Source organism: Apis laboriosa, unplaced genomic scaffold, assembly GCF_014066325.1.
Source record: "Apis laboriosa isolate Shangri-la unplaced genomic scaffold, ASM1406632v1 scaffold112_cov148, whole genome shotgun sequence".
Taxonomy (NCBI): Eukaryota; Metazoa; Arthropoda; class Insecta; order Hymenoptera; family Apidae; genus Apis; species Apis laboriosa.
The window spans coordinates 3,458,699-3,485,599 of NW_025220865.1; the positions used below are offsets into that span (position 1 = coordinate 3,458,699).

The following is a 26,901-nucleotide window of genomic DNA, read 5'->3' on the forward strand; positions in this document are numbered from 1 at the left end:
AATGTACACTCAAGAAAATGTCTTTTCCATTCTATCTAACATTACTTAGTAATTTTCTTCTTTCATTAATAATTCATCAATGATGAATGGCCCGACAATGTTGAACTATAATCCTTACAATTTATTCTATTCGAGTAATTTGCATCGTGTTGCACAATAAGCATTGTTCCAATCTTGTATGAATGTAATCCATAACCGAGATAATAAGATTTGTTAAAATATCAGTAGTTAAAAATATCCAATAAATAATTGTTAATGCAAAAAAAAAGGCGAATTTGTAGAAGAAAAAAAAAATAGGAAAAAGAATTAAGCTTAAAGTTGGGGAACAAAATTCCAATATTTTCTCTCCGAACGCCATTCAATTGAAAAAACCAAAACTTTCAAAGCATACAAATATGAAAAGGCATGGGATAAATTTCCAATAATTCCCGAATTTTTTTCGTTTATAAATATATTTTTCAAAACCAATGAAATATCAAAACTCACGATTCAACAATTTCCAACAATTCACTCGAATTATTTTCAATCTAGAAAGAAACCATACGTATAGAATTAAAAAAACAATAAAAGCTTAAAAGCTTAAAGCAAAGGAATAACTATTGGATCGTTCGTTGAAAAAAAAAAATTAAATACTATTTCTTTTTCAATTTTTTTTATTTATATATACACGATTCATAAAATTTCAATCTAAGAATCACTTCACTATTTCACAAACCATCACAAATCCGAATCTCAACTCTTCAACTCTCGTCAAAAAGTCTAAAAAAAAATATGAAAAGAATACATTCGAATACTATTCCATTATATATCCACCAAATTAAAAAAAAAAAAAAAAAGAAAAAAAACAGAATCATCAAACTTTTACGTTACGTATAAAACGATATATACATCGAAGGGTCGAAAAAAATAAAAAGATTCATAAATTTAATCATCACGATTTAAAATTGATAAAATTTATAGAATTTGGATTTCTCTCGTATTTACACGTCCAGAACGATTTTCGCCGCGAAAACGATCGCTCTTTCGTGGAGAAATCTCGGCGTGGGCGTCGACGTCCCGATGAAAAAAGAAGAGCGGAAAGAAAGATAGAGGAGGGGAGGAGGAGGGGTGGGGCAGACGGCGGCGAAAGAGGTCGAAGGAGGTAAATTGCCCCGAGATATTTAATCCCGTGGAAAGGCCGAGGGGATCCTTTATTGGCTCGGCGAGTGAGCAACGGCCAAGATAAGTTTCCCATAGAATCGATGGCCAATCGCGTTAAGCGATTTTCGCGCCTCGTTATCCTTTGTTTCCATCCGCTGGACGGACATCGATGCCGATGCTATCGCCTCCTTTCTCGCTTTTTCCTTATACCCTTCCTTGTCCCTCGTTGCCTTACGAGGGCCCCGCGATCGATTTTATTATCGTGTCTTCCTTCTTTGACCAGGGATATTCGGTGCCTTATTACTTAGAGATTGCTTGTTTGGAATTTTTGTTTTGATTTTGTCGTTGGATTTTTTTGCGATCGGTTTCTGATCAGATTGAAAGGATAGAGATTTCTTACGATAGATTTTATATCGTGTTTTCGTTCTTTGATTAAGGATATTTGATGCCTTATTACTTAGAGATTGGTTGCTTGGAATTTTTTGTTTTACTTTTCTCATTGGATTTTTTTGTAATCAGTTTTTGATTAGATTGAAAGATTAGAGGCTTTTTAAGATCGATTTTATATCCTTCTTTGACTAATATTTAACGTCTTATTATTCGATATTTTTGTTTTTAGTTAGAATTTTTCTTTTGATTTATCTTTTGTTGTTGTTTTTTTTTTTTTATCAGATTTTTAATTAGAATTAAAAGATTAGAGACTATGCATGATGTCTTTGTAATTTTGATTAAGGATAATATTTGATTATTTAAGTTAGTTATTTAGAATTCTTATTCTGATTTTTTGTTGTTTTGTCTTTTAAATTGGATTAGAGATCTTTTAAATAAGGTTTAATACAAGTTGAAAATATATTTACCGATATCATAAATATTTGGATTTCTAATGATAAATAGCATGGAATTATCTAGTTAGTGGAAACTTTATCAGAGATTATACTCAATGAAACGAAGTGGCGCGGCGTGCAGTATCTTTCGATCAGAATGGTTCCTCGGAGAATTCACGTTTGGGTTTGAGTGCAAACTACGAACTTGGCCAGGTCGCATCGATGGCGACTTGAAACATTAATCAGACGTACCTCGAAACATTAATCATTTAATGGAACCGGAACGGCATAACTCGGTTTTGATCCTTCGAAATTCCACGCTGCCAATTCTCCCGAGATTATCTCCGACACATTGACATTTTTAATATTAAATGATAATGTTATCGTGTCAACGTTTGTATGACAATTTGGAAAGTGAGATTGTGATAGATAATAAGTTTATATTATTAAACATTTGATATTTTATATATCATTGTAATGCAATTCTAACTTTTGAAATGAATTCATAACAAATAGTTAATTTATAATTATAAATAATTTATATAATTGTTGAATAAAGTAAATATTGATATCTCAAAAATTATAATTTCATATTTGTACAGTTTCTATATATCTATTTATAAAAAAAAATTAATAACATTAAATTATATTCTTTTACATTTTATAGTTTTATATTCATTATTCATGCAAAAAATAATTCACGAATTATTTGATGTATTCATATGTCACGTTATTTATTCTTTGTGTCATATATATTATTAATATATTCATAGAAAGTTCGTTTCCAGAGGCTTCAAACAAATACAATTAAATAAATTATAATTAAATAGATTGAGACTTATTTATTGAATTAATTAACTATATTTTAATAATTAAATAACTATAATTCAAATTTATGTTACATAGAATAAAACAACAGTATATTGAATTTTTTTGTTATTGAAAATAAAAGTGTACTAAAATTTTTTAATTTTTAATAATATCAATCCAATCATACAATTAGGCCACATATTTATAAACACAATCTTAATAACTCAAAAATCAATTCTTTCACATATTCGATTAACTCATCCCAGGCTTCGATTCAGCTGTCATCCAATCAAATTCGTATAAGAAAATAAAGTCGTCTTCTTTCTTTAATCGATTTTCAAAGACAATCAAAAGCATCACCGATCCACGAAGAAAGGTATCGACGTTGGATTCCGCAAAAACCATGACGTCCTTTTTCTCCCATCCGTTTCGAGAGGCGAACAAAACGAAAAAAAGAAGCAACAACTCCCCTTGTCCGGCATCCAATAAACCGGTAGAAATAGAAGGATGCGCGCTCTGTGGAGCATGGAGGACCGCTTAGAACGAGCGTTTAGCTTCTTGCCGCTTCGTTCTATGGGGAAAAGAAAAGGAAAAAAAACATGTCTGTGTTATTCTGCGGTCGAAGAACATTTTCGAGTTTTTTCGACCGGTGTAGGTCAACGTTCTGCGATTAGACTATACACAGTGCCCACTTTAACGTTCGCGGTTTGAACCGAATTGGACGGTTATTATTTGGACACGTGACTTCTGCGCATTCGACTTGAGCGGAGAGAGAGAGAAAGAGAGATTATGTGAGTAGGATAAAAGATCGGTGTCAAATTTCGTTCGGCAGTTTATCTCGTTTGGCACGCTTGAAACTCAATCCAAGGTTTTGTTTTCAAGAATTGGTGGAAGCTAAGGAATCACACGAGAGCCAAAAATATGGACATTGCGTCGTTTAAATATATTATAAAATATAAGAGACGTAGGAGAATGCATAGATGTGAAATAATCATTCGTAATACTTTAAAGAAAATTAAAATATGTTCATTTATTTTTAATTAAAAACATTCTTTAGAGATGTTTTTATTATGAAGAATTATATTACAGAAAGAAAAAAATTAAATATTTAATTGAAAAATAATTTCTTTGATTTATAATTCTTAAAAATATTTATTAATTAATTTATAATGATTTTTTGCACTATCTTTAATCATTTTATATTAAGTCTTTGAACGGGTTATTTCATGTAGGAAGACGGATAAAAATGTCGTTTCATAAAGAGACGTAATAAACCGAATCATATTCAAATTCAAACATGCTTATTAAATTTTCAAGATATTTCTCGTGGAAAATGAGGACTCGTATGCAAAAAATTTCTCCTGCAGTTATCTTTTATCTTTGGCCAGTGTAAAAAACATTGATTGAATTAAATTCCTTTTTAATTCCAACATTTTTAGTTAGGAAAAATATTTTTCACGTTGTTATAATTTTTTCTCAAAGATTATTATTTAGAATTTCCTAATTGCGTTCTATATTTATGTAAATTCCTATTTGAAAAAATTAATATTTCATTTTTAAGTAATATACATTATAATATTATCTAATTAATTATCTGTTTAGATTTTATGCAAAAATTAAATTAATATCAAAGAAGCATTTTTCTTTTTAAATATATAACTTGTAAAAAAAATTCAGAAAAATTAAAAATGAAATCATTTTAAAAAAAAAATAATTAATAAAAATTAATCATAATAGTCACGCGATGAACATTAATTTTTATTATAATACTAATATTACATACATACGTAAAAAATTTGTCGCATATTCGTCTAATAACGACTAATAATAAAAGTTAATAACACATAAGAGATTGAAAGAAGCACCACGAGCGAAAGAAATCCGGCCATTTGAGCTTGAAAACCTTACGTCTCGAATAAATATCAAACAGACTCTTTGATAAGGTAATTCGAGCAAATGATTCTCTAATTACCTCGAGCACCGTGCTAATTAAAACTTCAACAGTTCAAAACGAATTCCATTAACGCGCCCTCCACGTTTCTACCCGGACCCAGGATAAAATCATCGAACGACGACTATTCGCGCGAATCTACCGCGTCTGTATACACATTCACATACGCTCACGGTGGCGCGACGCAAACGTCAGGCAGGAAATGATTTTACTGGCGAGTTTGGTCGAAACTTTCACGCTGCGCCGATATGCATGAGAATGAGAGAGATAAATGAGGGAGAGAGGAAGTGAGCGAACGAAGGATCAGGTAGCGCGCAGTTTAAACACGAGCGGGCGTGCATCGCCTCGGGACGTATTTAAACAGATAAATAGCGAACCCACCTGATCTCTTACCGGTAGCCGGTGAAACCTCTTATACAATGTGCCCTGTTCTCGTTGAAATCGGTGAAAACGAAAGGTAGAATGGAGAACGTAATCGAATAGGATTGTCGCTCAGTTTAGATTCAAGTGTTTTTTAGATTCAAGGCGAGTTTCATTTTTGTTTCGAGAGTAGAAAGTATTGATGAGATGGATATTCAGCGGTTAAACGTTTTTTAAAAGGTTATGTTTTTTTGAAGCCAAAAGTAAGGATAATTTTATTATATATTTCTTTAAAAAATTTCATTAAAAAATGTGAATATTTAAATTTTTGAAATATAGATATAATGAATGATAAATTTTAAGAAATATAAATATTATATTATATTTGTATTTTCTTTTTTAATTTTTATACATACATTTACAAAAATTGAAAATCTTGCGATATTATATTGAAAATTTTAAAAAAAATTATAAAAAAAAAGAAAGAAGAAAAATCTTTACGTAAATCTTTAAGTAAAATATGTAATGTTATATTTTAAATTTTTTCAAATAGTATTATTTTTATTTTTAGCAAGATAATAAATGGAAATAAATGAATAATTATAATAATATATGGAAGTGAATGGCAAATCTTAAGATTTGAATTTCTTTTCAAATACAAAATAACAAGTTGGAGATTAAAATTCTTTCAGTTCACCTAGTAAATCGTGATATTTAAGATCGTTTACATACCGGATGCAATAGACAAACATCAGAGCGAAAACACCAGTCTATACCTTTAAACCTGTTAACCATTGCATCACCACGTTCTTTGAAATGAAAAAGTTTTAGTACCCAGAAAACTCGTTTTCAATACGTTAATAATGACTCAATACTCTTAAACCGTAATATAATGCATCTGATCTGATATCAGATCAGAAATTGTTGAAAGTTTACCACAGATATATTTATGCATATACTATCATATTTATTACAACAATTTATTCTAATGGAATTTAAATTCTCTCTTTATCAATTTGATTTCATTATATTGATATATTGCTATAAAATATATAAAAATTAAAATAACAAATTAAATCTTTCAGGTTTTAATAAATTTTACAGATCAAAAAATTAAAAAAATTAAATTAAAAATATCCTACATAATATACAATACATACAAAAAAAATTCATCGATCTAATTGGATGAAACAGATAATACGATAATGAGATCAAATACAATAAAAAAGTCTAAAATCATTCAAGTCTAGAATCATCAATACGATTCTTTTGGAAAGATAGAACTATCAACAAAAACCATATCCTCATCGAAGATACTAAAGCGAACAAACTAGTTTCCAAACATTATCTCGGTCACCGTGATCGTTTACAACGCACAAAATAATTTCCAGCTATTCCTGTTACAAAGCTATCCTGTGACACAAAGGACCTCGGTTGATGGCCATTCAGAAACGAATACGTGCCGGCAGGAATATACGCGGGAGAAACCGATTCTCTTCTGAATATGATTCATAGACAACTATACCACGACTTTGCCGAGTGGATCAACCGTATGACCCATAAACCATTACATATGCGTATGGACTTTGGCGCACGACGTTCTCGTGAGCTTTGCCAAGCGAACGTGTTTCCAACAGACGTTAACCTACGTGTTACCAACGATCAGATAACCGGCAGGATGTATTCTCGCGTGTTTCTGTGCATGTGCATGTACTGGGTGTTCGAAATTTCTTGCATACAGAGATTGGGAAGGATTAGAGATGCAACAGGCATGAGAATGATGAAGGATTTTTATATATATTTGATTTTAGTAAGATCGTGAAGAGTGTGTAAGATTATTTCTTTTCTTTCTTCTCTCGAATCGCTTCTCAAGGTTAAGACTTAACTTCGGGAAAGATCGGAAAAATTCGGGCAACTTCGGGCGAGATCGCGAAAAGCATTTGATTTGGGATATAAGTATTAACGGTAATATAACTTCAGAATAAATTGGATAATAATAATAATCAGATGCAATCGACTTTAATGGTTAGGTTTCTATTTAAAATAATAATTCTATATTATATTACTATAAGACACTTCTAAGAATATACTTATACGTATATGAATACATTCTGGAAATTTTTTTCTTCATTCTGTCAAACTTTTTGTACTCGTGATATAAATTTTAAAAGATTATATGAAATAATTGATCAAAATAAGAATAAATAAAAATAAGTAAAGATGAATGAACAGTGATAATCATGAAAAAAGAAAGCTAGAAAATATATTTTCGATTTCGAATATCTACTAATTAACACTTATCGTGAACAAGGATTATCTTTCAGGGTTTGCATAAGTATTTGTCTGGCTCGTGGATCAGAATGGTTTCAGAATTGCGGGGGAAAGCGTCGTAGTCGGCTGAGACACTCTCCTTCCGCCGGTCAATAACTGGACACTACCTTCTCTCCACCCTCTACACAACCTTGTTCCATACCACATTTGTGGTTGTCTGTCCCGTCTCTGTCTTACTCCTCTATTCCTTTTCCACTCCCTTCGTTGTGTCTTCTCCATCTTGGAAATGCAACGCAACAGAATGTATGTGGACTCTGTTATATCGGAGATTTTGTTTTAAACCATATTCCATGTATGATTAACTCATCGTCGTAAAAATGTTTACGTATGTCATTGAACGTGTTTAATTACTTGATTAACGGCTAAAGAAACGTTAGAATGGTCAGAAATAGTGATTCTTTAATAAATTAAACTTTTATGAAAATCAAATAAATTGTAAATTAGAAATTAAGTGTTAATCTCTTTTTGAATTTTAAAGGTTAGAAATTTTTTGAACTAGTTTTAGATAGTGACAATTTATATTGTGTTTAGATTTAATTTATTTAATTATATTCGTACGATAAATTCAATTAAAACTGGTAGACTGCGTGAAAATACAAAATACGAACGAAACTAGTTAAAAGTTAATACTATTCTAAAATTTATTCTCCGGTCACCACAAGTATTCATTAGACGGAGAACCATGCATTCGTTGACCGAACTTTCAGTCGCCAATTGCAAGTACACAAACAAATGCAAACGTAGAGTATTCCATTCGAATCTTTGGACGTAATTATCTTTCAAATTATTCATTAAGATGTTTCAAGTGAAGTCAAATGATATCAAGTAAAAATTGTCCTAATAATATCAAAAGGATTAACCTATGACGCATATTCGCGTAAGGAATAACATAACCTCAATTGCACTCATCGAAACGAAACTTTATTAAAAAAAAAAAAAAAAAAAAAAAAATCCATTAAAAATCGATATCACCATGAACAAATTTTAATTCGAAACTCTAATAAAATAGGTAGAGATAAAAGACAGTGCAAAAACGACGAGAGGAAGAATTTCGAGACTTAAAAAGATCCGGAAGCAGCAATTTCGATCGGTCTTTCATCTTTTCCGAGGCGATTCCCGGTCCCCCAAGGGTCTTCGTCCTGTTGTAAGGACATCCACTCGACTCTTTTCGGTGGAGGACAACGATCCATCGGGTGTACCACTCTTCTCTCTTCCTTCCTTGATATCCGATCCAATAATCCGATGCCGAGACGTCGTCGAAGCGTGAAATTATGGGCATTGACACGGCACGGTGAATTCTCCTCTTGGGGAATCGGTCGCGGTGTTAAGGTTGAAAAGACGCGAAACAAGTCGCAAAAAGATGAAACTGTCGCTTCGAGAGATTCGTAACACGGGCAGTGGAGGATTTAGGGTCCTTGTCGGGGATCTTGAAGAACGATCTTTGACCGGTTTGAATAGCTTTGAATAGAAATGATACGAGACACCTTTCCTATCATTGTACAAGTTTTTTAGTTATGTTGTTAGTATTGTTATCAGTCGTGTGGAAATTGAGAATATTTTAAGTGGATGGTTGAGGTTATGTCGACTATTTTAAATGGATGATTGAGGTTATGTCGACTATATTTATTAGAGATTTCTATTGTAGAAGGTATTGATAAATAATTTTTCGTTAATTTGAATAATTTTAAATAGAAAATATGTAAGATATATTTTTTACGATTGTGAAGTTTCTTAATGATATTATTGGAATTAAAAATGTTTTTAATGGTTGAGGTTAAGTCGTGTTTTTGTATTCTTTTTTTATATTATTGATGATAGATTGCAAGATGCGATTTATATTTTGTATTTTTCTTTTTTTTTTTGAATAATAAATATTATGATATAATATCAAAGGATTAATATTTCATGAAATATTTCAAAGTTACATAATTTTATGATAAAATTATTTGGAACGTAAAAAAATGAATTTATTCCTCTCTATTTTTTATTTTATCATTAAATTAAAATTTATAATTGGCAGTAGAGATGTAACAAGTAATCTAACAAAAAATTTTTTCTCTTAATATAATCTTCTAATTTATTACATTTATTTCATTCAAATCTCTCACTTTTCACTTCAAACATGTTTTCCGTCAGGCTAACTGCTAGATTCTTAAAACTTCCATGACCTACTTTCGTATAATTAAAACCGCTGCCCCGGCAATTCAACTAAAGCATCAAAATCATTTCTCCAAGAAATCCTCAACTTTCATCTAAACTTCCGCCAACTACAAACACAGTAATATCATCCCAGTGGTATACTACAAATACCTAAACATATTACCCCATTCCAGATTAAATAATTTTGAATACAATGTAGCTCTGAATTCAATGCAGTTTTTAAATTAATTAGTAGAAGATCTTTTATCAATTTCTCAGTAAAAGAAAAAAATTATGTGAAAATGTAGAAAATTCTAATAAAATTTTTATTTTAAATTTTTCATAAATAAAAAGAAAAATAAATGTGATGTGAATTTGGATTAAAAAATTATTTGGAAAAGCATAAAGAAAATCATAGATTTAGAAATTATTTTAAAAAAATAATAAGATAAGTTCATATTTCAATAAAATCCACTTAAAAAACCAAGAAAAATTTACAAAAAAAAGAAACGAACAAATTTATAAATTTATTTAAGTGAATTAAATCAATGAAAAAAATAAAAACTGTTACAAATTGTTAATCAAAAATTGAATTCCAATTGACAAATTGCAAAATTACGTTGACGGTAATATCCGTAAGAAAATGCAGATATTTTACGTCAGAAACGACAAATGCACGCATACACACACATTGAATAGAGAAGAATATAGACAGAAAAGGAACACATACATATACGCACACATACACATAGAGAAGGATAAGAAGACACGGCGACGAGGGATGTAATAATCTGCGTCCGCATTGTCCGTCTTGCCAGCATGGCCGAGTCCTTTGACATCTCGCGGAGTTTAATTAAACTCGAGCGTATAATAGCTCCCCGTGGAGAAGGCGAGCCGAGGTCCAACGTCGTTGTGTCCGACGCTACCGAACGCGGCGTCGCGTTCTAACATTTCGCCCGCCACTTTCGTCGTTTTGCTCTCTCGCCAATCCGAGTACACCGACATCCGTTGGGTAAAATCTCCTTCGGCGATTCGCTAATATATAGTATAGTACCGTGACGCGTCTTACGAAGTGTTGACGTTGTGAGTTTATTGATTGTTTAGAAATTTTATTCGTATATTCGTTTATTTAGATGTTTCGTTTTTATTGTATTATCGTTTATATATTGTATTGTAAGAAAATTGCAAGAAATATTTAATAAATATCTGATGAATATTGTGAGTTGTAATTAAGTGTTGAGGTTATAAAAGTTTTCGTTATAATTAAAGTTTAGATCTGTGAGTTTAGGAATTGCTTAGAAATTTTATTTATTTCGTTTTTACACTGTATTGCAAGAAAATTGAAAATATTTAGTAAATATGTGATTAATATTCTTTGTGACTTGTAATTAAGTGTTGAGGTTATGAGGTTAAAAGTTTTTATTGTATTAAATTTTAGATCTATGAGTTTAAGAAAATTTTATTTATATTTTATATTTGGATATTTCATTTTTATACTGTAAGAAAATTCTGAATTGGCAGTATTTGGTAAATATTTGAAAATCATTCTTTGTGATTTATACTTAAAAGTTTAGATTATGAAAGTTTTATGATTTTATTCTTCTATTGCTAAATTTTAGACTTGTTTAGAAATTTTTTAGATATTTTATACTATATTTTATTTTAAATTGAATGATAAATATCTGAAAATTATTTATATAAATTTTGATTAAAATTTGAGGTTATAATATAATTAGAAAATTTTGAATGAATGATATTTGAAGGTGATTTTTATAATTTCTAATTAAAATTTGAGTTTATGAAGATTTTCTTAAAAATTCTACATTTTGAATCTATATGTATAATTTACCAATTATAATTTAATTCTTCAAGTTTAGTTTAAATTATATTAATTATCATATATCAAAAAAGAATAAAAACAATAATTGTGTTTCTTCTATTCTTTAAGAATGTGTAAAACAAATGTAAACATTTTAATTTTTACATTATATACTAAAAATATTATTATTATTATATATATTAAAAATTAAATATTACAAAAACTTGCCAATTAGTTAAATTAGGTTAGATTTCCAGTCACAGGTTCCAATATCCATGATCCAGTTCCAATATGTTTTTTAAAACAAACAATAACCAAAGAGGTTACGAATTGCAAAATAATAATCTAAATTAAAGCATATGAAGGAAAATTAGAAAAAAATTCAAGGAGTGGGAAAAGAAAAGCTGTTTGAAAGGAGATACACCAATGTCCGACGGTTTCTGGGGATATAAGGGGATGTGGAACTGGCACGAATTAATATTCATTACCTCGTGGAAAACAGTAATACGGCAAAGCTGCCTGCTTCAGCTTGTACAAATATGAAACAACGTAGTTGCGCTAATTAAAATACCTGGCCGCTTTCTTGACTCCACGTAGCATCCTCCTTCTTTGTGTCTGTATTCCGCAGGAAGTTGGCCGAAAGACACGGCAAAGACGTTTTCTGTCTTTTCGAGCCGCTTAAAGCTTTTAGTAGTTGTTTCATTTCGTTCCACTTTGTGCATACGGTTATTGAAGGGAAAAAAAATTCTTTAATATTTATATATGACATTTATCTGTGATAGATGTATGTTATGGATAATTAAAAAAAAAGGTAATTAATTAATTAATAACAAGTTAAATTGAGTTTTCAGATTTTTTATTTTTATGATTAGAAATGTACTTAGAAAACTAGAGATAATTTTGGCAAAATTAATACTAATTTCTATTTATATATATATTATATAATATATATATTTTTTTTGTAATAATGTTTTAATTTTGACTATTTAGTGTAACATTTAAGAATATGTTTGAAATCAATAATTCTATTATTAGATGATTTACAATTAAAATATATTACATATCATTATTAGAAAACAATTATTGTTAAATTGTAGATATTTACATATTTGTACAAAATTTTAATGCATAGAAATCTACAGAATGTGTAAAGTACAATTGTTTGAAGAATATTTTTAGTGGTGTTCATTGCAATCTAATAATTATATTTGAATATCATAAATATACAAAATAGTATTAAAAGACTAATTAACAAATTGGAATGATTGGACATTAATTCTGTATATTGGTAATAAATTATTTGTGAAAGAAATTATAATTTTTTGGGAATAGATTTGTAGTCGTTTGAAATTTCATCGAACTTTACCAAAACTTATGAAGTTTGAGGATTTCTAAGTTCCAAAGTTATTCAAAAGTTTTCAAGTAGCAAGAATCGCAGCTCGTACTTTAAGAATCCAGACATACTTCTAACACTCTTGCAACTAATTTAACGTAATGTCTGACTTCTTACTTTTATCTACAAAACATTTGAAAATGAAAGTTGCCCTATAAATAAGTTCTTTGCACGAGAGGTTATTTATAATCATAATAAGAATACTTAATCTCTTTTTTTGAAAATAATAAATTTTATTAATTTCTAACAGTAATAATAAAAATGTATGACAAAAGTCAGAATTTAAAAACTCTTGAATTTTTACAATCTCTTTTAAAAGTTTCCAATCAAGATTTTATATTGTAAAAGGATACATTATTTATTTGAATTACAAAATTTTATTCATCCACAATTTTCACTTCTCTTCAATATCTTTCCAAATCAAACTACAGAAAATAAAGAAGCTTGAGAATAAGAAACTTATCAATAAATGATTTTATAAGAAATTTAAACGTAAAAATAATTTGCATATCCATAACAATTCATTGATCAAACAACAGCTAGTGAATGACAATAATTCAAAAAATTAATAACCGAAATAAAATCAAACATTGATAGACAGGGCGAGTGCGAATGAAACGTTAGAAATGAAATCAAAGGCGATACGGGATTGGATTCTCTCCATGGGGATGGAGAGAAATGGCAGCCTTACGCAAACTATGCGCTTACTCGAAAGATCGTTTCAAGGTTTACGGAAGGCGTATAATCCCGTTTATCGTGCTCGTAAATCCAGGGATATACACTCCTTGGTTTTCGCCCTTCCTTTAACCTCCCTCACCACCTCGACCACCCTTCTCACCGTGAAACCTTGCCTTTAATCCCTTTTCATTTTACGATCACCTTTTACGGACCGTCTACCTCGATCGCGAGTATCCACGCGGGTTTTGGAAACGGGAACCAACCTCGAAAAGGGTAGATGAGGGTAGGTAAGTACATCCTTGGAAGAGGTTGTTTCTCTGGAAATTTTTAAATTTTGAGTTTAAGGAATTTTTAATCGAAAATATTGAAATATTGACATGTTGCGATCATAGGAATATTTGTTTGTTTCGGAGGTTAGGTTATCTATTTATTATTCGATGTAATCGTTTGTTTTTCTTTTTATATATGGATTAAAAAGTATGTTAGGAGTTTCGAAGAATAAAAGAGATTCGATTTTTTTAATTGAAGAATTTAATTGCTTGATGCAATGATATGTGATTTAATGTGATATAGATTTTTTTTTTGAGGTTAGGTTATCTATTTATTATTTCGATGTAATTGTTTGTTTTTCTTTTTATATATAGATTGAAAAAGTATGTTAGGAGCAATAATATGTGATTTAATGTGATATAAATTTTTTTTTTTGAGATTAAGTTATCTATTTATTATTCGATGTCATTGTTTTTTTTTTTTTTTTTTATATATATATGAATTGAAAAAGTATGTTAGGAGTTTCGAAGAATAAAAGAGATTCGATTCTTTTAATTTAATTGCTTGATACAATGATATATGATTTAATGTGATATAGATTTTTTTTGAGGTTAGGTTATCTATTCGATGTTATTTGATTGATGATGTTGTTTTCATAGAAGAAAAAGATGAGTCTAGGGAATTTTATTTTCAATCGAGGATGTTGAAGTATTTAAATGTTATGATTGTAAGTTTAAAGTTTAGGTATCTATTCGATTGTCTGTTTTTATACGAATTGAAAAAGTATTCGCAGAATAAAAGAGATCGTTTCTTAATAAATTTTGATATTCTTAAGTTTAGGGAATTTTTTAGAGAATTTTGTTCTTGATTTGAGAATATTCTGATATAATTTTATTTTGAGGTTAGATTACTAGGTGAAATAACTATTAAGGATTTTATAATTATTTAATTGAAAATAATAACAGAATAAAGAAAAGAGATCATTTCTCAAGAAATTTCGATTTTTAAAGAAAGAGTAAGAAGATAAATTTAGAAAATATATAAAAGAATTTTATTTGTGAATACGTGAATTATTCAGATGATATAACGTGATTTTATTTTAATGAGTTTACTAGCATTTTACGAGATCATCCAGAGATCGAATTTCTGATTTTCATTATATTATATATATATATATTTGAATCAATTCGGAGGATGATAAAGTGTTAGTTCATCATGAAAAATAAAATAACAATAATAACAATTCGAAAATTCCATAATTTGTACATACTCGCCCTCCGTGAAAAATCAATTTCACGAATAATTTAAATTATTTTCCAATATATGCATGAGCCGCATTCTTTCATTCGAACCGTGCAAAGGGGGTAGAAAAAAATGCGAAAGAAGAAAAAACGATGTAGATAAAAAAAAAAAAAAAAAGAGAGAGAGAGAGAAATGAACGAGCACGGGACGGAGAGAAACACGTTTTCGAAAGTTCCCGCGGGCGAATCTCGTTTCCTGCTGCATCCTCCTCCATAAAATCACCGCAATCGAATAAAATCGTCCCCGTGTACATCACGAAAATTACGCGGCGGAACAAGGGGGAAATATATACCGTGGCCCATAAAGAGGCACAGTTTATATCGGCCACCGCGTGTTATCGTGCGCGGCCCGAATTTATTTGCAAACATTTTATTTAAATGCTGTTCCCTATTTAAACGAAACGCGAACCACCCGTGTCGAGAGTGGTACATTATGCTTGATTAAATGTTAAATAATCGCGTCTCGCGTATCTTCCCGTTCTTCCGTGCGCCGCGTTTTGTTTCATCGAATTTTTCCTCTCCTTCGTCGTTTATAAAATTAATGGATTGATAATTTGATTTATTTGCGGTCAATTCGTATGTATCGCATTTTCCTTTTTTTTTTTTTTCCTCCCCCTTCCTCTTTTCTTGGCTTCGAATTCGATGAATTGATGATTCGCGGTTAAATATTCTTCCTTTGTTAAAAATGAAAATCGTGGAAATTGGAGTTTTTTTTTTTTTTGTTTTTGTGGAGCGTACGCTTGTAGATATTTAAATTCATTCAAATTTGTATTTTTATAATTACGCTTGTTTAAGGATCTTTAAATTTCATCTTTTTTTTTTCCAATAGATTTCTAATGGATATAATTATATTTGTCCCTTTCTGAAAGTGAAAGATATTAGAGATCGAGTACAATAAGAATCATCTAAAGGAACAAATTAATTAGACCAAGTTTTCACATAATTTTATTGGAATATTCTTCACAAACTTTTACCTTTTCCTTTTTATTCTGATAAATATCATAAAAATAAATAAATAAATAAATAAATGCTAGATTACTTACGCTTAAAAAGAAAGTTTCGATTGATCGTTACTGTTAATTATCGTATTAAAATAAGTAATCGAGATACCAAAAAGGAAAATTTCAACGTCACAAAACATCATAACATCACAATAATCCGTTTTTCGTAATAGAAATTTGGAATTAATTTCACTTTTTCCTTGCAAGAAATTTTTTATTGCAAGGAAAAAAACGTCATACCATCACGGGTTTAATACGCGAAAACACACGGCAAATTTTAGGGGTGGTTCCGTCCCGCGGACGATTAGAAATTGAATGGAGGGTCGGCGGTGGAAGGTAAAAGGCGTCTGGATAAGTTGTGGCTGTAACCGGAAAATAAATTTTCTCTCGGTAAAGCTTGCTGACGCGAGGGCAGACACGTTTCGCTTGTCGTCGAGGCTGCACAAGCGCGTACGCTTTTCTCACGTACACAACCCCGTAAAACTTCGCACACCGATTCCCTGTCCCCCCAATACACACGTGTCGCCCCTCTGACCCCTTTTCCAAGGGGGAGGGGTGGAGAGAAGAGAGGGGGGAATGTCTATAGCTAGGAGATCTTCGATTCCGATAATCGTCGAATTAGAGAGATAGAGCTAGAGGAATAATTGTTGGAAGGAGGAATTTAATTATCAGACGTGGAAAAAATTTTCCAACGCGATAATTATTTCAAATCTTTACAATCTGTATTTTTCCGTTCTCGCGCTTTTTATTTTCGCAAATATTGAAGTGATCGAGTTGAGGAAGGAGAGGATTAGATTAGAATTTTATTCCAAGAAAAATTTACTGGAATATATTATTATTGCGCGATATCGGGTAATATAATTAATTTCGACTCGATTTTCGAAATTTTTATTCACCTAAAATATTTTAAATATTTTTAACAAGCTTAAAAAATTATTTGTATTATCTAGATTTTTTTTCAATTAGACGTATTCTCGAAAGATCGCACGAAAATCGTGATCTCTTTTTTATCTTTCCCTTTCATATAAACGTAAACGTTTCGAACTTAGAGGAAAGTTATTAGATTAGAATTTTTATTCCAAAAAAATTTCTTGCAAGAAAAAAGTAAAATAGGTAAATTAATTCAAAATTTAAATAATAATAGTAGTAATAATAGGTAAATTAATTCAAAATTTCTATCACGAGAAACAGACATATAACATTTATTATTATATATTATTATATGTAACATTTAAGATATGTTAGAAATATTTTCAATCAATTCAAAAAAATGTCAACTATCGTTAGAATCTTCGTGTTCTTAGACGTGATCGAAAGATCACCTCCTTCTTTCCACCTCACCTTCCCCCTTCCCATGAACGTAAAGAAAAAAATTTCTTGGAAAAAAAAAAAAAAAAAGTGAAAATTTCGACTCGATTGAAAATTTCCATCATCTATAAAATATCTTAAATATTTTCAAACAGCTCAAAAAAATGTCAACTATCATTTCCACCTCCTCCAGACCTCTCTTTTTTCCATGTCCCTAGACATATTCTCGAAGGATCACACGAAAATCGTCCCGTGACCTCCCTCCCCTTTCCCTCCCCTCCACTCCTCAACCTCCCCCTTTCGTGGACATAAACGCTCGCTCGAGTTCGCGACACGAAACACACAGGCTCTCCCACGAACACACACGTGATTTCCGGGAAGCCGTGGACTCACTGAGTTAGCGGCACAAAAGTATGGGGGATGCTTGAACGAGGGTGGAGGCGGCGGCGGCGGCGTCTGTGGAAGGGGGATCGAGCGCGCGAGAGCTCAAGCGATGGGCAAAAGAGAAGGTGAACCTCGGCGGCGAGAGGAAGAAGGACACGTATATAGCCCGCGATATAGTATATAGTATATACGAACATACGATGCTAGGAAGCGAGAGCGATGAGGAGAGATCGGTTGAAAATCCTTTGGAACGGACGGAGAGGAATGGAGGAGTCGTGCACAAGTGTGTGTGGAAGGGACAGAGAGAGAGAGGGACGGGGGTGGGGAGAAGGGGTTGGTTGTGTGTCGAGGGCTTACTACAATCCCCCTTCGCCGTCCGTCCTTGGGGTGGATGGGGGTTGGCAGGGGCGGAGGGAGGCGAAACTATGCGAAGAATGTGCAATTAGTGAACAGAGCACGAGGTGGAGGCGCGCGGGTTTTGGGGGACGGGGATGGGGTCCCGGAAAGGGAGCTAGAACGGGGGTTCTGGTATGGTGTGCCATGACGGTGAATCCTCTGCTCTCTGTCTCTCTCTCTGCTGGTGCAGGGTATATATAGGTGTATGTAGTGGTGTGGAAACGTTGAGACGATGATCCTTGGCCGATAGTGTATGTGTGTGCGTGTGGCGCGAGGAGTAGTCGTGGAGAAGTGGTGGTAGTGGTGGTAACATAGCAGCGAAGAAAATGGAAAGAAAGGAAGATGGATGGAATGGCGCGCAGGGATGATAAGAAGAAGAGAAGAGTCGGGGTTGGGTAGGTTAGGTATAGGGGGTTTGCGTGGCTCGAATAGGGTGGGGGTCACCGTGTCAAGATGCGAGAGGATCCTCCTTCTGGCGCAAGGACACTTATCGACTTCTATCTCCCCATCGTCTCCCTATCGTCTTTTCGTTGAGACGAGTATACACGCCCATCAAAGTGGTGGAGAGGGAGGGAAGATGGGTGATATGCAGCTTTTGATGTGTATCAAAGGTTTTTGACGCTTTGTGTTAGTGGCATGGTATTTCTTGCCGAATGGATCTTATATACCCGATCAACTGCTTGACGACTCACTCCAGTGTTCGAATTCGTTTTCGTTTTGCTATCTTATATGAGCGACGATATATTATTTGGAAATATGAATTCGTTGAAATATTCCGTAAAACAGTCCTGAAAAATTTGAAATTAATCGATACTTTTCATATTCTTCTGATCGAACACTTATCGTATCACACATAATTCAATCATATACGATTATTCTGCAATATTCATTCGATTAATCTCGAAACCCAATTCGAGGTGCAAGAAAAAAATCTTTGATGTCCGCGGAATGGACAGTGTGAAAAGAGCTTAAAGGCTGGTTTTCGAGTATCCCTCGACTCGATCGAATTGCTCGACGATTACTAATTGACTAAACGAGCTTAAACGCACTTCGCCGATTGGAGGAGAGAAGCATAGAGCCCACTGTTTGCAGAGCATCGATTAAACGACGGTACTCGGCGGTGAAGTCCGGAATAGCCCGGAGGACCATTGCAACGGTTTGGATCCTCGATATGTCAAAAGCGATCCCTTCCGTCAACGGAAGGCCAAGCACCAAGATCGTTGATCCGTGTGCCTTTAACCAGAGACTCCCAACAAACGTACGTTGGCTATGCACTTGGCGGTTCTCTTCGAGAGAGGTGGTTAATTGAAAGTGGATTGCCAAGAATGCTCGTTGTTGAGCCTTGCCTTACTAATTAATTATCTCTTTAAGCATGCCCTCGACCTACTTATTACTCCGTCAAACTAATTAGCGTTCGAGCGTTAATGTTTTGCCTGGCCGACGGTCGCCGAAGGATAACGGAATTCTGAATGTCGTTCAACATGTTTGAGGCTAGAGGGCGGCAGTAGTGCAAATCTAGTCCGTCTAGATTGTTCGTTCTTTTCTCGTTCCATATTCTTTGTCGTGATAAATAAAAAATATTTCGTAAATTTTTCCTTACTTGATGTATTATTGAAGAGAAATTATTGAGAAGATATATTTGAGTGAGTTATAAATTGTGAATATCGATTGGAAATGCAACTAACGAGATACGTGATAAATAAGCTAGGTTATGATGGTTCATAATGGTGAGTCAAAATGATTATTGAATTTTCTAGTGCAATAATGTATGTTGTATTGCTATAAGATAGAATTAATTTAAATAAACTAACAGGATTCGTCTTCTCTTTTAAATTTTATATATATATATTATATAGACAACCATTTCGATAACTTATAATCACTAGTCTTACGAGACTCGTTGTCCATTCGTTTCAATTTGTCCACGTGTCGTTACCAGACGATCTACGTAGGTGTATACCACCTCCTTTTCGCGAAGATGCGTTCTTGTGATTGTTCTCGAGAATTTAATGCTCTTAACACCATGGTCGTTGCAAGACATACGACCGAGGACTATTTTCCACCGATGCGTTGGTGGAGAACAGATGGAGAATGAGTAAAATTCCGTTTCTCTCTATTCGAAGTTTTTTCATTCGCTTTTTATCCACGTCTTTTGTATACATTCATCCTCTTTTGCAATTAAGTTCGTATTTAATTTATAACTTGGATATCAAGTTTCAAATGTTATTATATTTCAATGGGAAAACAAAAAACAGATCGAGAAATTATACACTTAATGTATATAGTAAGCACCTAACCTCAAATCAATTATTCTTTCAAACAAGTGTTCCGTTTATTTACTTATTCATTTCAATGTTCACATCGAATTGAAATTTTTTTTCATTCCTTCAATGAATTTTTGTTTCTCCTTTTCAAATCTTTTCTAGAAACATATTACGTAGCCTAAGCGAGTTTTCTTGCGATAAACCATAAGTACTTTGCGCATCGCTTCCGATGGATTTCTGCGAGAATTACCGATAGGGTGACCGAGGAACAACAGAGATAGCGTTTCTCTCTGTGCTCGTTACTTCTAGTTCGCGATCATAATGGCCCTTCTTGTTAAATTGAGCATCAGCCAAGTGATTTACGTTGATTGCTGGTCGCGGCGTGCATCCACCTCTCTCTGTTCTCTTCTCTTTCTCTCTTGAATCGTAACTTTCCCTACTAGGACCGTTCATGGGCAGTCTATTGAACGTTATCTTGTTGATCTCGCCCACGTTCTGAAATCGATCTTCGATCTGATCCTTGTCGATAGATTTTCCAGAAAGATTATTTCTCTTTGAAGATAAAAATATTGATTTTTATATTAAATTTTCTTACTAATTTTTGTTTGAATATACTCAGATATTGGAATATTTTCTAACCTCTTAACTGCAATTCTTTTTCGATACGAAAATAATCAAAATAGTGACATTTTATAATAATATTTTAAAACGATAATGTAACTTTTATAGATATAATTTTTTAATCCAACATCTTAGTTATTTGAGCCAATTTACGGACTTGAAACAATTTCCACGTCATAATTTCAATTTAAAAATAGTAAAATCTCGAAATGATGATAGAAACTTTCGTTTGAACACAACAATTCTATTGGAAAAAACAAATGAACCAAGAATAGCTTCTTTGTAACGGCATTTTCCACGCAGATTCAAACCGACGTGACCAACCCCCGTTCGAAGAATGTTCGGCCTTCAAAAACAGAGAAGGAACGCGACCAGTAGCGGCGCGCGTGGTTCATAGCGGGCCATTTAACGGTCTTTGCGAAATTGAGTCATCACGCGGTTCGCCTGGAATCTCGAATATTTTCCTCCCGATGCTTCAGAGTTCTCCGTAACCTTCCCCTTCTGCTTCCTCCTTCGCCACGCCACCCTCCCGTTATCCCCCTCTCGCATTGTCCGCTTTCTCTTCGTCTCCTTTGCTAAGAAGCATCACCAACCTTCCTCTGTCCGAAACGTCTTCGAGGATGTTCGAATTTACCGCGTGTTTATCGCCAATGAAAGGAAAGAATCTTGGCAAATTTTCAGAGTGCGAAGAGTTATATGCTTTGAAAGATTGATATTTCGATTCGAGGAAATTCAGAGATTATAAGTTTCTTCGCAACAATTACTTCTGTAAAGGATTATAAGTTTTAAAATGAAATCTGATTTTAAATTGTATAATAAATGATTTAAAATTGCACTATCGAAATATAGCATGTAAAAATGTTTTTATAATTTTCAATCGTGGATAGAGGAATTCGATAAAAGTATTCTACATAAATAATTTAGATAAATTTTTAAATAGATATTACTTTATGATTATTGTAAATTTTTTGTTATTCTTATGAATGCGATTATTTTTTTCAAGACAAATATTAGATTAATTATAGGTTAAATATTCTCAAATTGCATTTTCTTTATTCTTAGTATTTACGCATGCGCAGTTAAATAATGTTAGCCAATTGGTGGCCATCTTCGAATATGATCACGATTATTGCCGAACAGTGCCGAATAGTAAACAATATATGTTTGACGAGAGAGGTGTACGTCATTACACTGAACCATGATAAAATAAATAAATATAAATTGCAAGCAAAATAAGTTGGAAATGATCTCGTTCAACCAACACTCTCGCTCTTTCGATTTTATAGAATCACAGACAAAACAACGAGGATTTTTTTCAAACAATCGTGCATCGAAGTGGCATAGTTCTGGTTACAACACAGTAAACGTTATTTCAATTACGACACGTTTGATGTCGTCTGGCGCCGGTTTTACAGGCGCGGCCGTAAAGTCTTAACGGCTGTGAAATCTAAGCAACGATAAGGTGCCACACATGCTATGCCATTTACTCGATTCAATCGGCTGGAAATCAATTCATCGCTCAACCCGTACCAACCCCTCTCTTCCTATTCTCATCTCTTTCGTTCGTTCATTTTTGTTCCTACCTCTTAGATTACATTCACGATCGAATATCGCTTGTCATTTCCCGCCGGATTGTCCCGTTGAGATTGCATCGGTCCCGGACATTTTTCAATCGTCCAACCGTTTCGAAAGCTTTCGACTCGCAAGAAACTTTATGGGATGTTCTTCCCTTCGTAAATGGACACGAAATGTTTGATCAAGCAGGTAGATTTATTTATTTATTTTTTTCCTATTTTTTTTTCTTTTTTGCAAATTTTTATCTTAAATGAAACAAATAATATAATAATAATTTATATTGATACTAATTTCAATTCTTTCTTCGAGATTCGATTTGTATACTACGCAGAACAGTCTGATACAAAGAAAAAACGAACATCAGTGAAAGAAAAAAATTTTATTGTAAAATAACTAGCTTGATCCAGTTGAATTTCAAGAGGATGAAACGCACTGTGAACTCGAATTAATTCGAGTGTGGGATGCATTCAGATTTCGAGGGCCGATGAAAACACGGAAGGGTCGACAATGAGCGGACGTTTTATTTGCACGTTCGACCGATTTTTCCTCTTTTTTTTTTTTTTTCTTTTTTTTTTTTTATTGAATCGCGCCAGCGTTGATCGTTCTTCTTTTCTCTTTTTTTCTTTTGTTTTTTTCCACTATTTTTCATAATGGAAATCGAAGCCGATTGAATCGAGTGGCGCTTTTTTTCCCTCTTCGCATTCTCGAAATGTACAATAATGTTATCATGGTTTATTGAGCCGTGCGAAAAAAATACGATTTCAGTTCGCGAATCTGTGATTAAACAATTTCTGCCCCGTGTGCACCTTTTGTACAATGATTTCGATTCGTTGCCGAGATTTTGTGAAAGAATCGCTCTCATTGAATTATTATCGGAATTGTAAAATAAGTATTCTCTTTTGTCTCTTTTGAACTTTCGTTTGTTTTTAAGTTAATGATTAATTTGAAAATAATAAATTTTAATCCTTTATGAAATTTTTATTTATTAATATCCTTTCTAATAAAAATCAATTGTAATATATATATATAAAATATTCAAAGACATCTGATTCATCAGACTCATCGTAAAGCAATTTTTCAGTTCAAATTTAAAGAAACATTCGAGGTCAATTTCCACATGTATCGAGAGTTTATTTGTTATACCTGATAGCGTATCTGTTCCCTGTCAAGCAAGAAAGACTTTATTAGAGGATGTTGAAATTCCCCCATACTTCGATTATTGTCCATAGAAGATGTTTCGCTACTTTACGCTCCGCGTTTGTTTTGATACACACCCGTGTAGATTTATTAGGACATTTTGGGCGAAGCACGTGCACCGTTACGAAAATGAAGAGCAAGACCTTGAAATGGTGCAGATTATTTAGTCATCGGAGCCTGCGAAAACTCACCAACGTTTTCAACGTCTGGTCTTTCACTTTCGTTGTTGCAAGTGTTACGTCTTGAACGAAGAATCTTTTTAGTCGATCTTAATGTTCCTCTTTTTTTTTTTTTTTTTTTTTTTTTAAATTTACGTATCTTGAAATATGTGCAATATCTGAATTATTTTCCGAAACTTTAATAAAAATTATTTTTTCACGAAAGTTCAACTATGATGGTTCTTTAAATTCGTGTATGATGTGAGTTTAAAAAGCAAATTATAACGAAGATATCTTACAACGTACATAAGCGATTGTAAATTAGATTAAAAAAAAAAAAAAAGAGGAAATTATATTACATACGTAATGATCGACAAAAAAAGTGTATGCATATTTTAAAATAGAGAATTTTTATTAAAATAAATAATATAGAATAATTATTATAAAATAAATAATATAATAGATTCATAATTTTTTCTAATAATAAATATTCTTTGTAAAAATAAATTGTAAAATTAAATATGTGTATTAAATATTTATAATTTTATTTATAAAATTATGTGTATTTCTAACATTATGAATGGATCAGTTAATCAAGGATTGATTTATTCAACCAAGTATCTTTCTCTGTTCCAGGTCGGAACGAGCTGATTGCCCGTTATATCAAACTGAGAACAGGCAAGACGAGAACGCGAAAGCAGGTCTCTTCGCACATACAAGTGCTTGCTAGGCGAAAACTTCGCGAGATCCAAGCGAAACTCAAAGTGGTGAGTATACGAATATCCGCTCGTAAACAGTATGCTTTTCTTAGCTGATATTACACCTTTATTTTTATTTTCATTCTCCATGCATATCTTTATTCGAGATACTTGAACAAATCTGCTAAGAATATCAAACAATATTTATCACCATATATACAACTGTCGCTCATAAGTATTCGAACACGTTAAATTAATAAAAAATTAATTCTATACTATTTGTCATTTGTCATATATTATTAATGATATATTCAAACGAATCAATTTGACAACAATGTTGACAATATTCCATTATTTATAGTAATGATAAAAAAATTAATTAAAAAAAATAATAATAATAAATTCATTTTAACTACGATCAAAATATAAACGAGTGTTCATATACTTTTGAAAGATATTATAAATTATAATATACATGTACAGTATAATATCGTATTTTCGAAAGCATCGTTTCCATTCGAGGGGGAATATACGATATTTTCAATTTTTCACATCTATTCATTTATCTCTATTTCTCTCTTTTCTTTTTTCTCTCTCATTCTCATGTTTTATTTTTTATTTTTTATTTTTTTTTAATTTTGCACGTGTCAACGATTCGGGTTACGCTGGAATTAATTGTCAATAGAGAATTCGTTCGATCAGGAGCGACATACAGTAGTTTGTAGCGAAATAAATCACGCGTAAAAATGAACCCGGCCCGTTTAATCAACAGCTGAATTATTAAAGCGATTTGGGAACAATTGCGCGGCTGTTAATAAATCACAGCACGCTGCGTTCGCCGCTTCCATTCGACGATGAGAGGCGCCTCCTATATATAGTTGGAGGAAGACAGAGAGAACGGTGTACGATGCATTGTTTGTACAGGGAAACGGTCAATAGTCAGCGCACGAATATAAAAAGGAGACAAAACGAACGTGTAAATTAAGCAATTCGAGCGTGTTTCACGCAGTTAATCAGCGTTAACGTATAGATGGCACGCGCGTCGCTGAAGCGCCCGGCTTTATTTCCGATTTCAACATGCCAACGGGACCGTGCAAAAAAAGAGGTTAATTCTACTAGAAAAAAATTCGTTTAATATACTTTTTCGCTTTTACAATGAGGTGAAAATTTATGAAAAAAAAAAAAAAAAAAAAAAAAATTGTAGAGAGTGGAAAATTGCAAAATTTCTTGAAGATATAATTATATAAAAGAGAAAATAGCTCGCAGTGTGTTGTAACTGACTTGCTCATGATTCGAATGTGAAAATTTCTCGTTTTCAAGAATATCAACTTTGAATGTTGTTCCAATTGAGAATATATACATGCATGTTTGACGAATTTACAAATTCTTTCTTTATTTCCTTATAAAATAATAGATACAGTAACAGAACACTAAAACGAAATTTAATTTCAAAAAAAAAAAAAAATATGTCGAAGTAATTAATTAAAACGGAAAAAGTACAACGATCTGTCGAAAAAATTTCAAAGGATCATGTGCACGCGTGTAAACAGACCGAAACGTCGTTGGTGGAATTGCAAAGCGGACTGCATCTGCTACTGCAGTGGCCGCATACCGCGAGCATTATTCAGAGGAGCAGCCGGTGGCAGGACAACCCGGTGTGTGACGTAATTTTCTGGTTTCCGCGTTTCACGCGGGGTGTGAGCGCGCACACCGGCCGACGGCGTGAGATCCTGTTTATGCCAGCCCGTTTCGCGATTTATTCCGTGAGGAAAGAATTTTTAGGCACCGGTGTTTACGTTTCCTGTGGTCGCGCCTTATTTAATTTCTACACGGTCGGCCATCCGCTAAAGACCATTCGCGGCGAACCGGTATTGCGACTGTAATTTTTTGTGCAAATTCACCATGGTATTCTTATCAAAGTTTTCTCCGACCAATGGGGAAACACGGGCTTCCGTGGAACGCGCGCCCTCCCAAGTTTCCGGTGATCATATTCCAGGTTAATTGTAGAGTTAAGTGTAGAGAAATATGAATGGATATTGAATGAGGTTTAATGTTCGTTTATTATCGAGAATAGAACGAGTTTGAGATAGTATTGCAGTTGGATCAGTGTATGAAATTCATGGATTATTAATCGCAGCGGAAGTTTTTGAAATTATTTCGTTGCTAAAAGAATGCTAAAAGATTTGCACTGCTGAAAATTTGAGGTTAGAAAGATTAATATTTTATATGTATATTTAATTATGAAATTTATATAATATTAAAAAAACTTGAATAAATTAAAAA

The 26,901-nt window shown here is 32.6% G+C and overlaps 1 protein-coding gene across 13 annotated transcripts in view; it reads left to right on the plus strand.

Moving 5' to 3' along the window:
- The window catches only part of LOC122713346 (protein scalloped), a 179,095-nt gene that overhangs the window by 140,295 nt on the left and 11,899 nt on the right, over nt 1-26,901 (plus strand). For 12 of the 13 annotated variants that reach the window (XM_043933726.1, XM_043933768.1, XM_043933744.1 and 9 more), the window contains one exon: nt 24,557-24,687. In XM_043933726.1, coding sequence (XP_043789661.1) covers nt 24,557-24,687 — 131 coding nt within the window. Of the gene's footprint in view, nt 1-19,719; nt 19,833-24,556; nt 24,688-26,901 lie in introns of those variants that run through there. The other variant, XM_043933816.1, reaches the window with a different exon arrangement.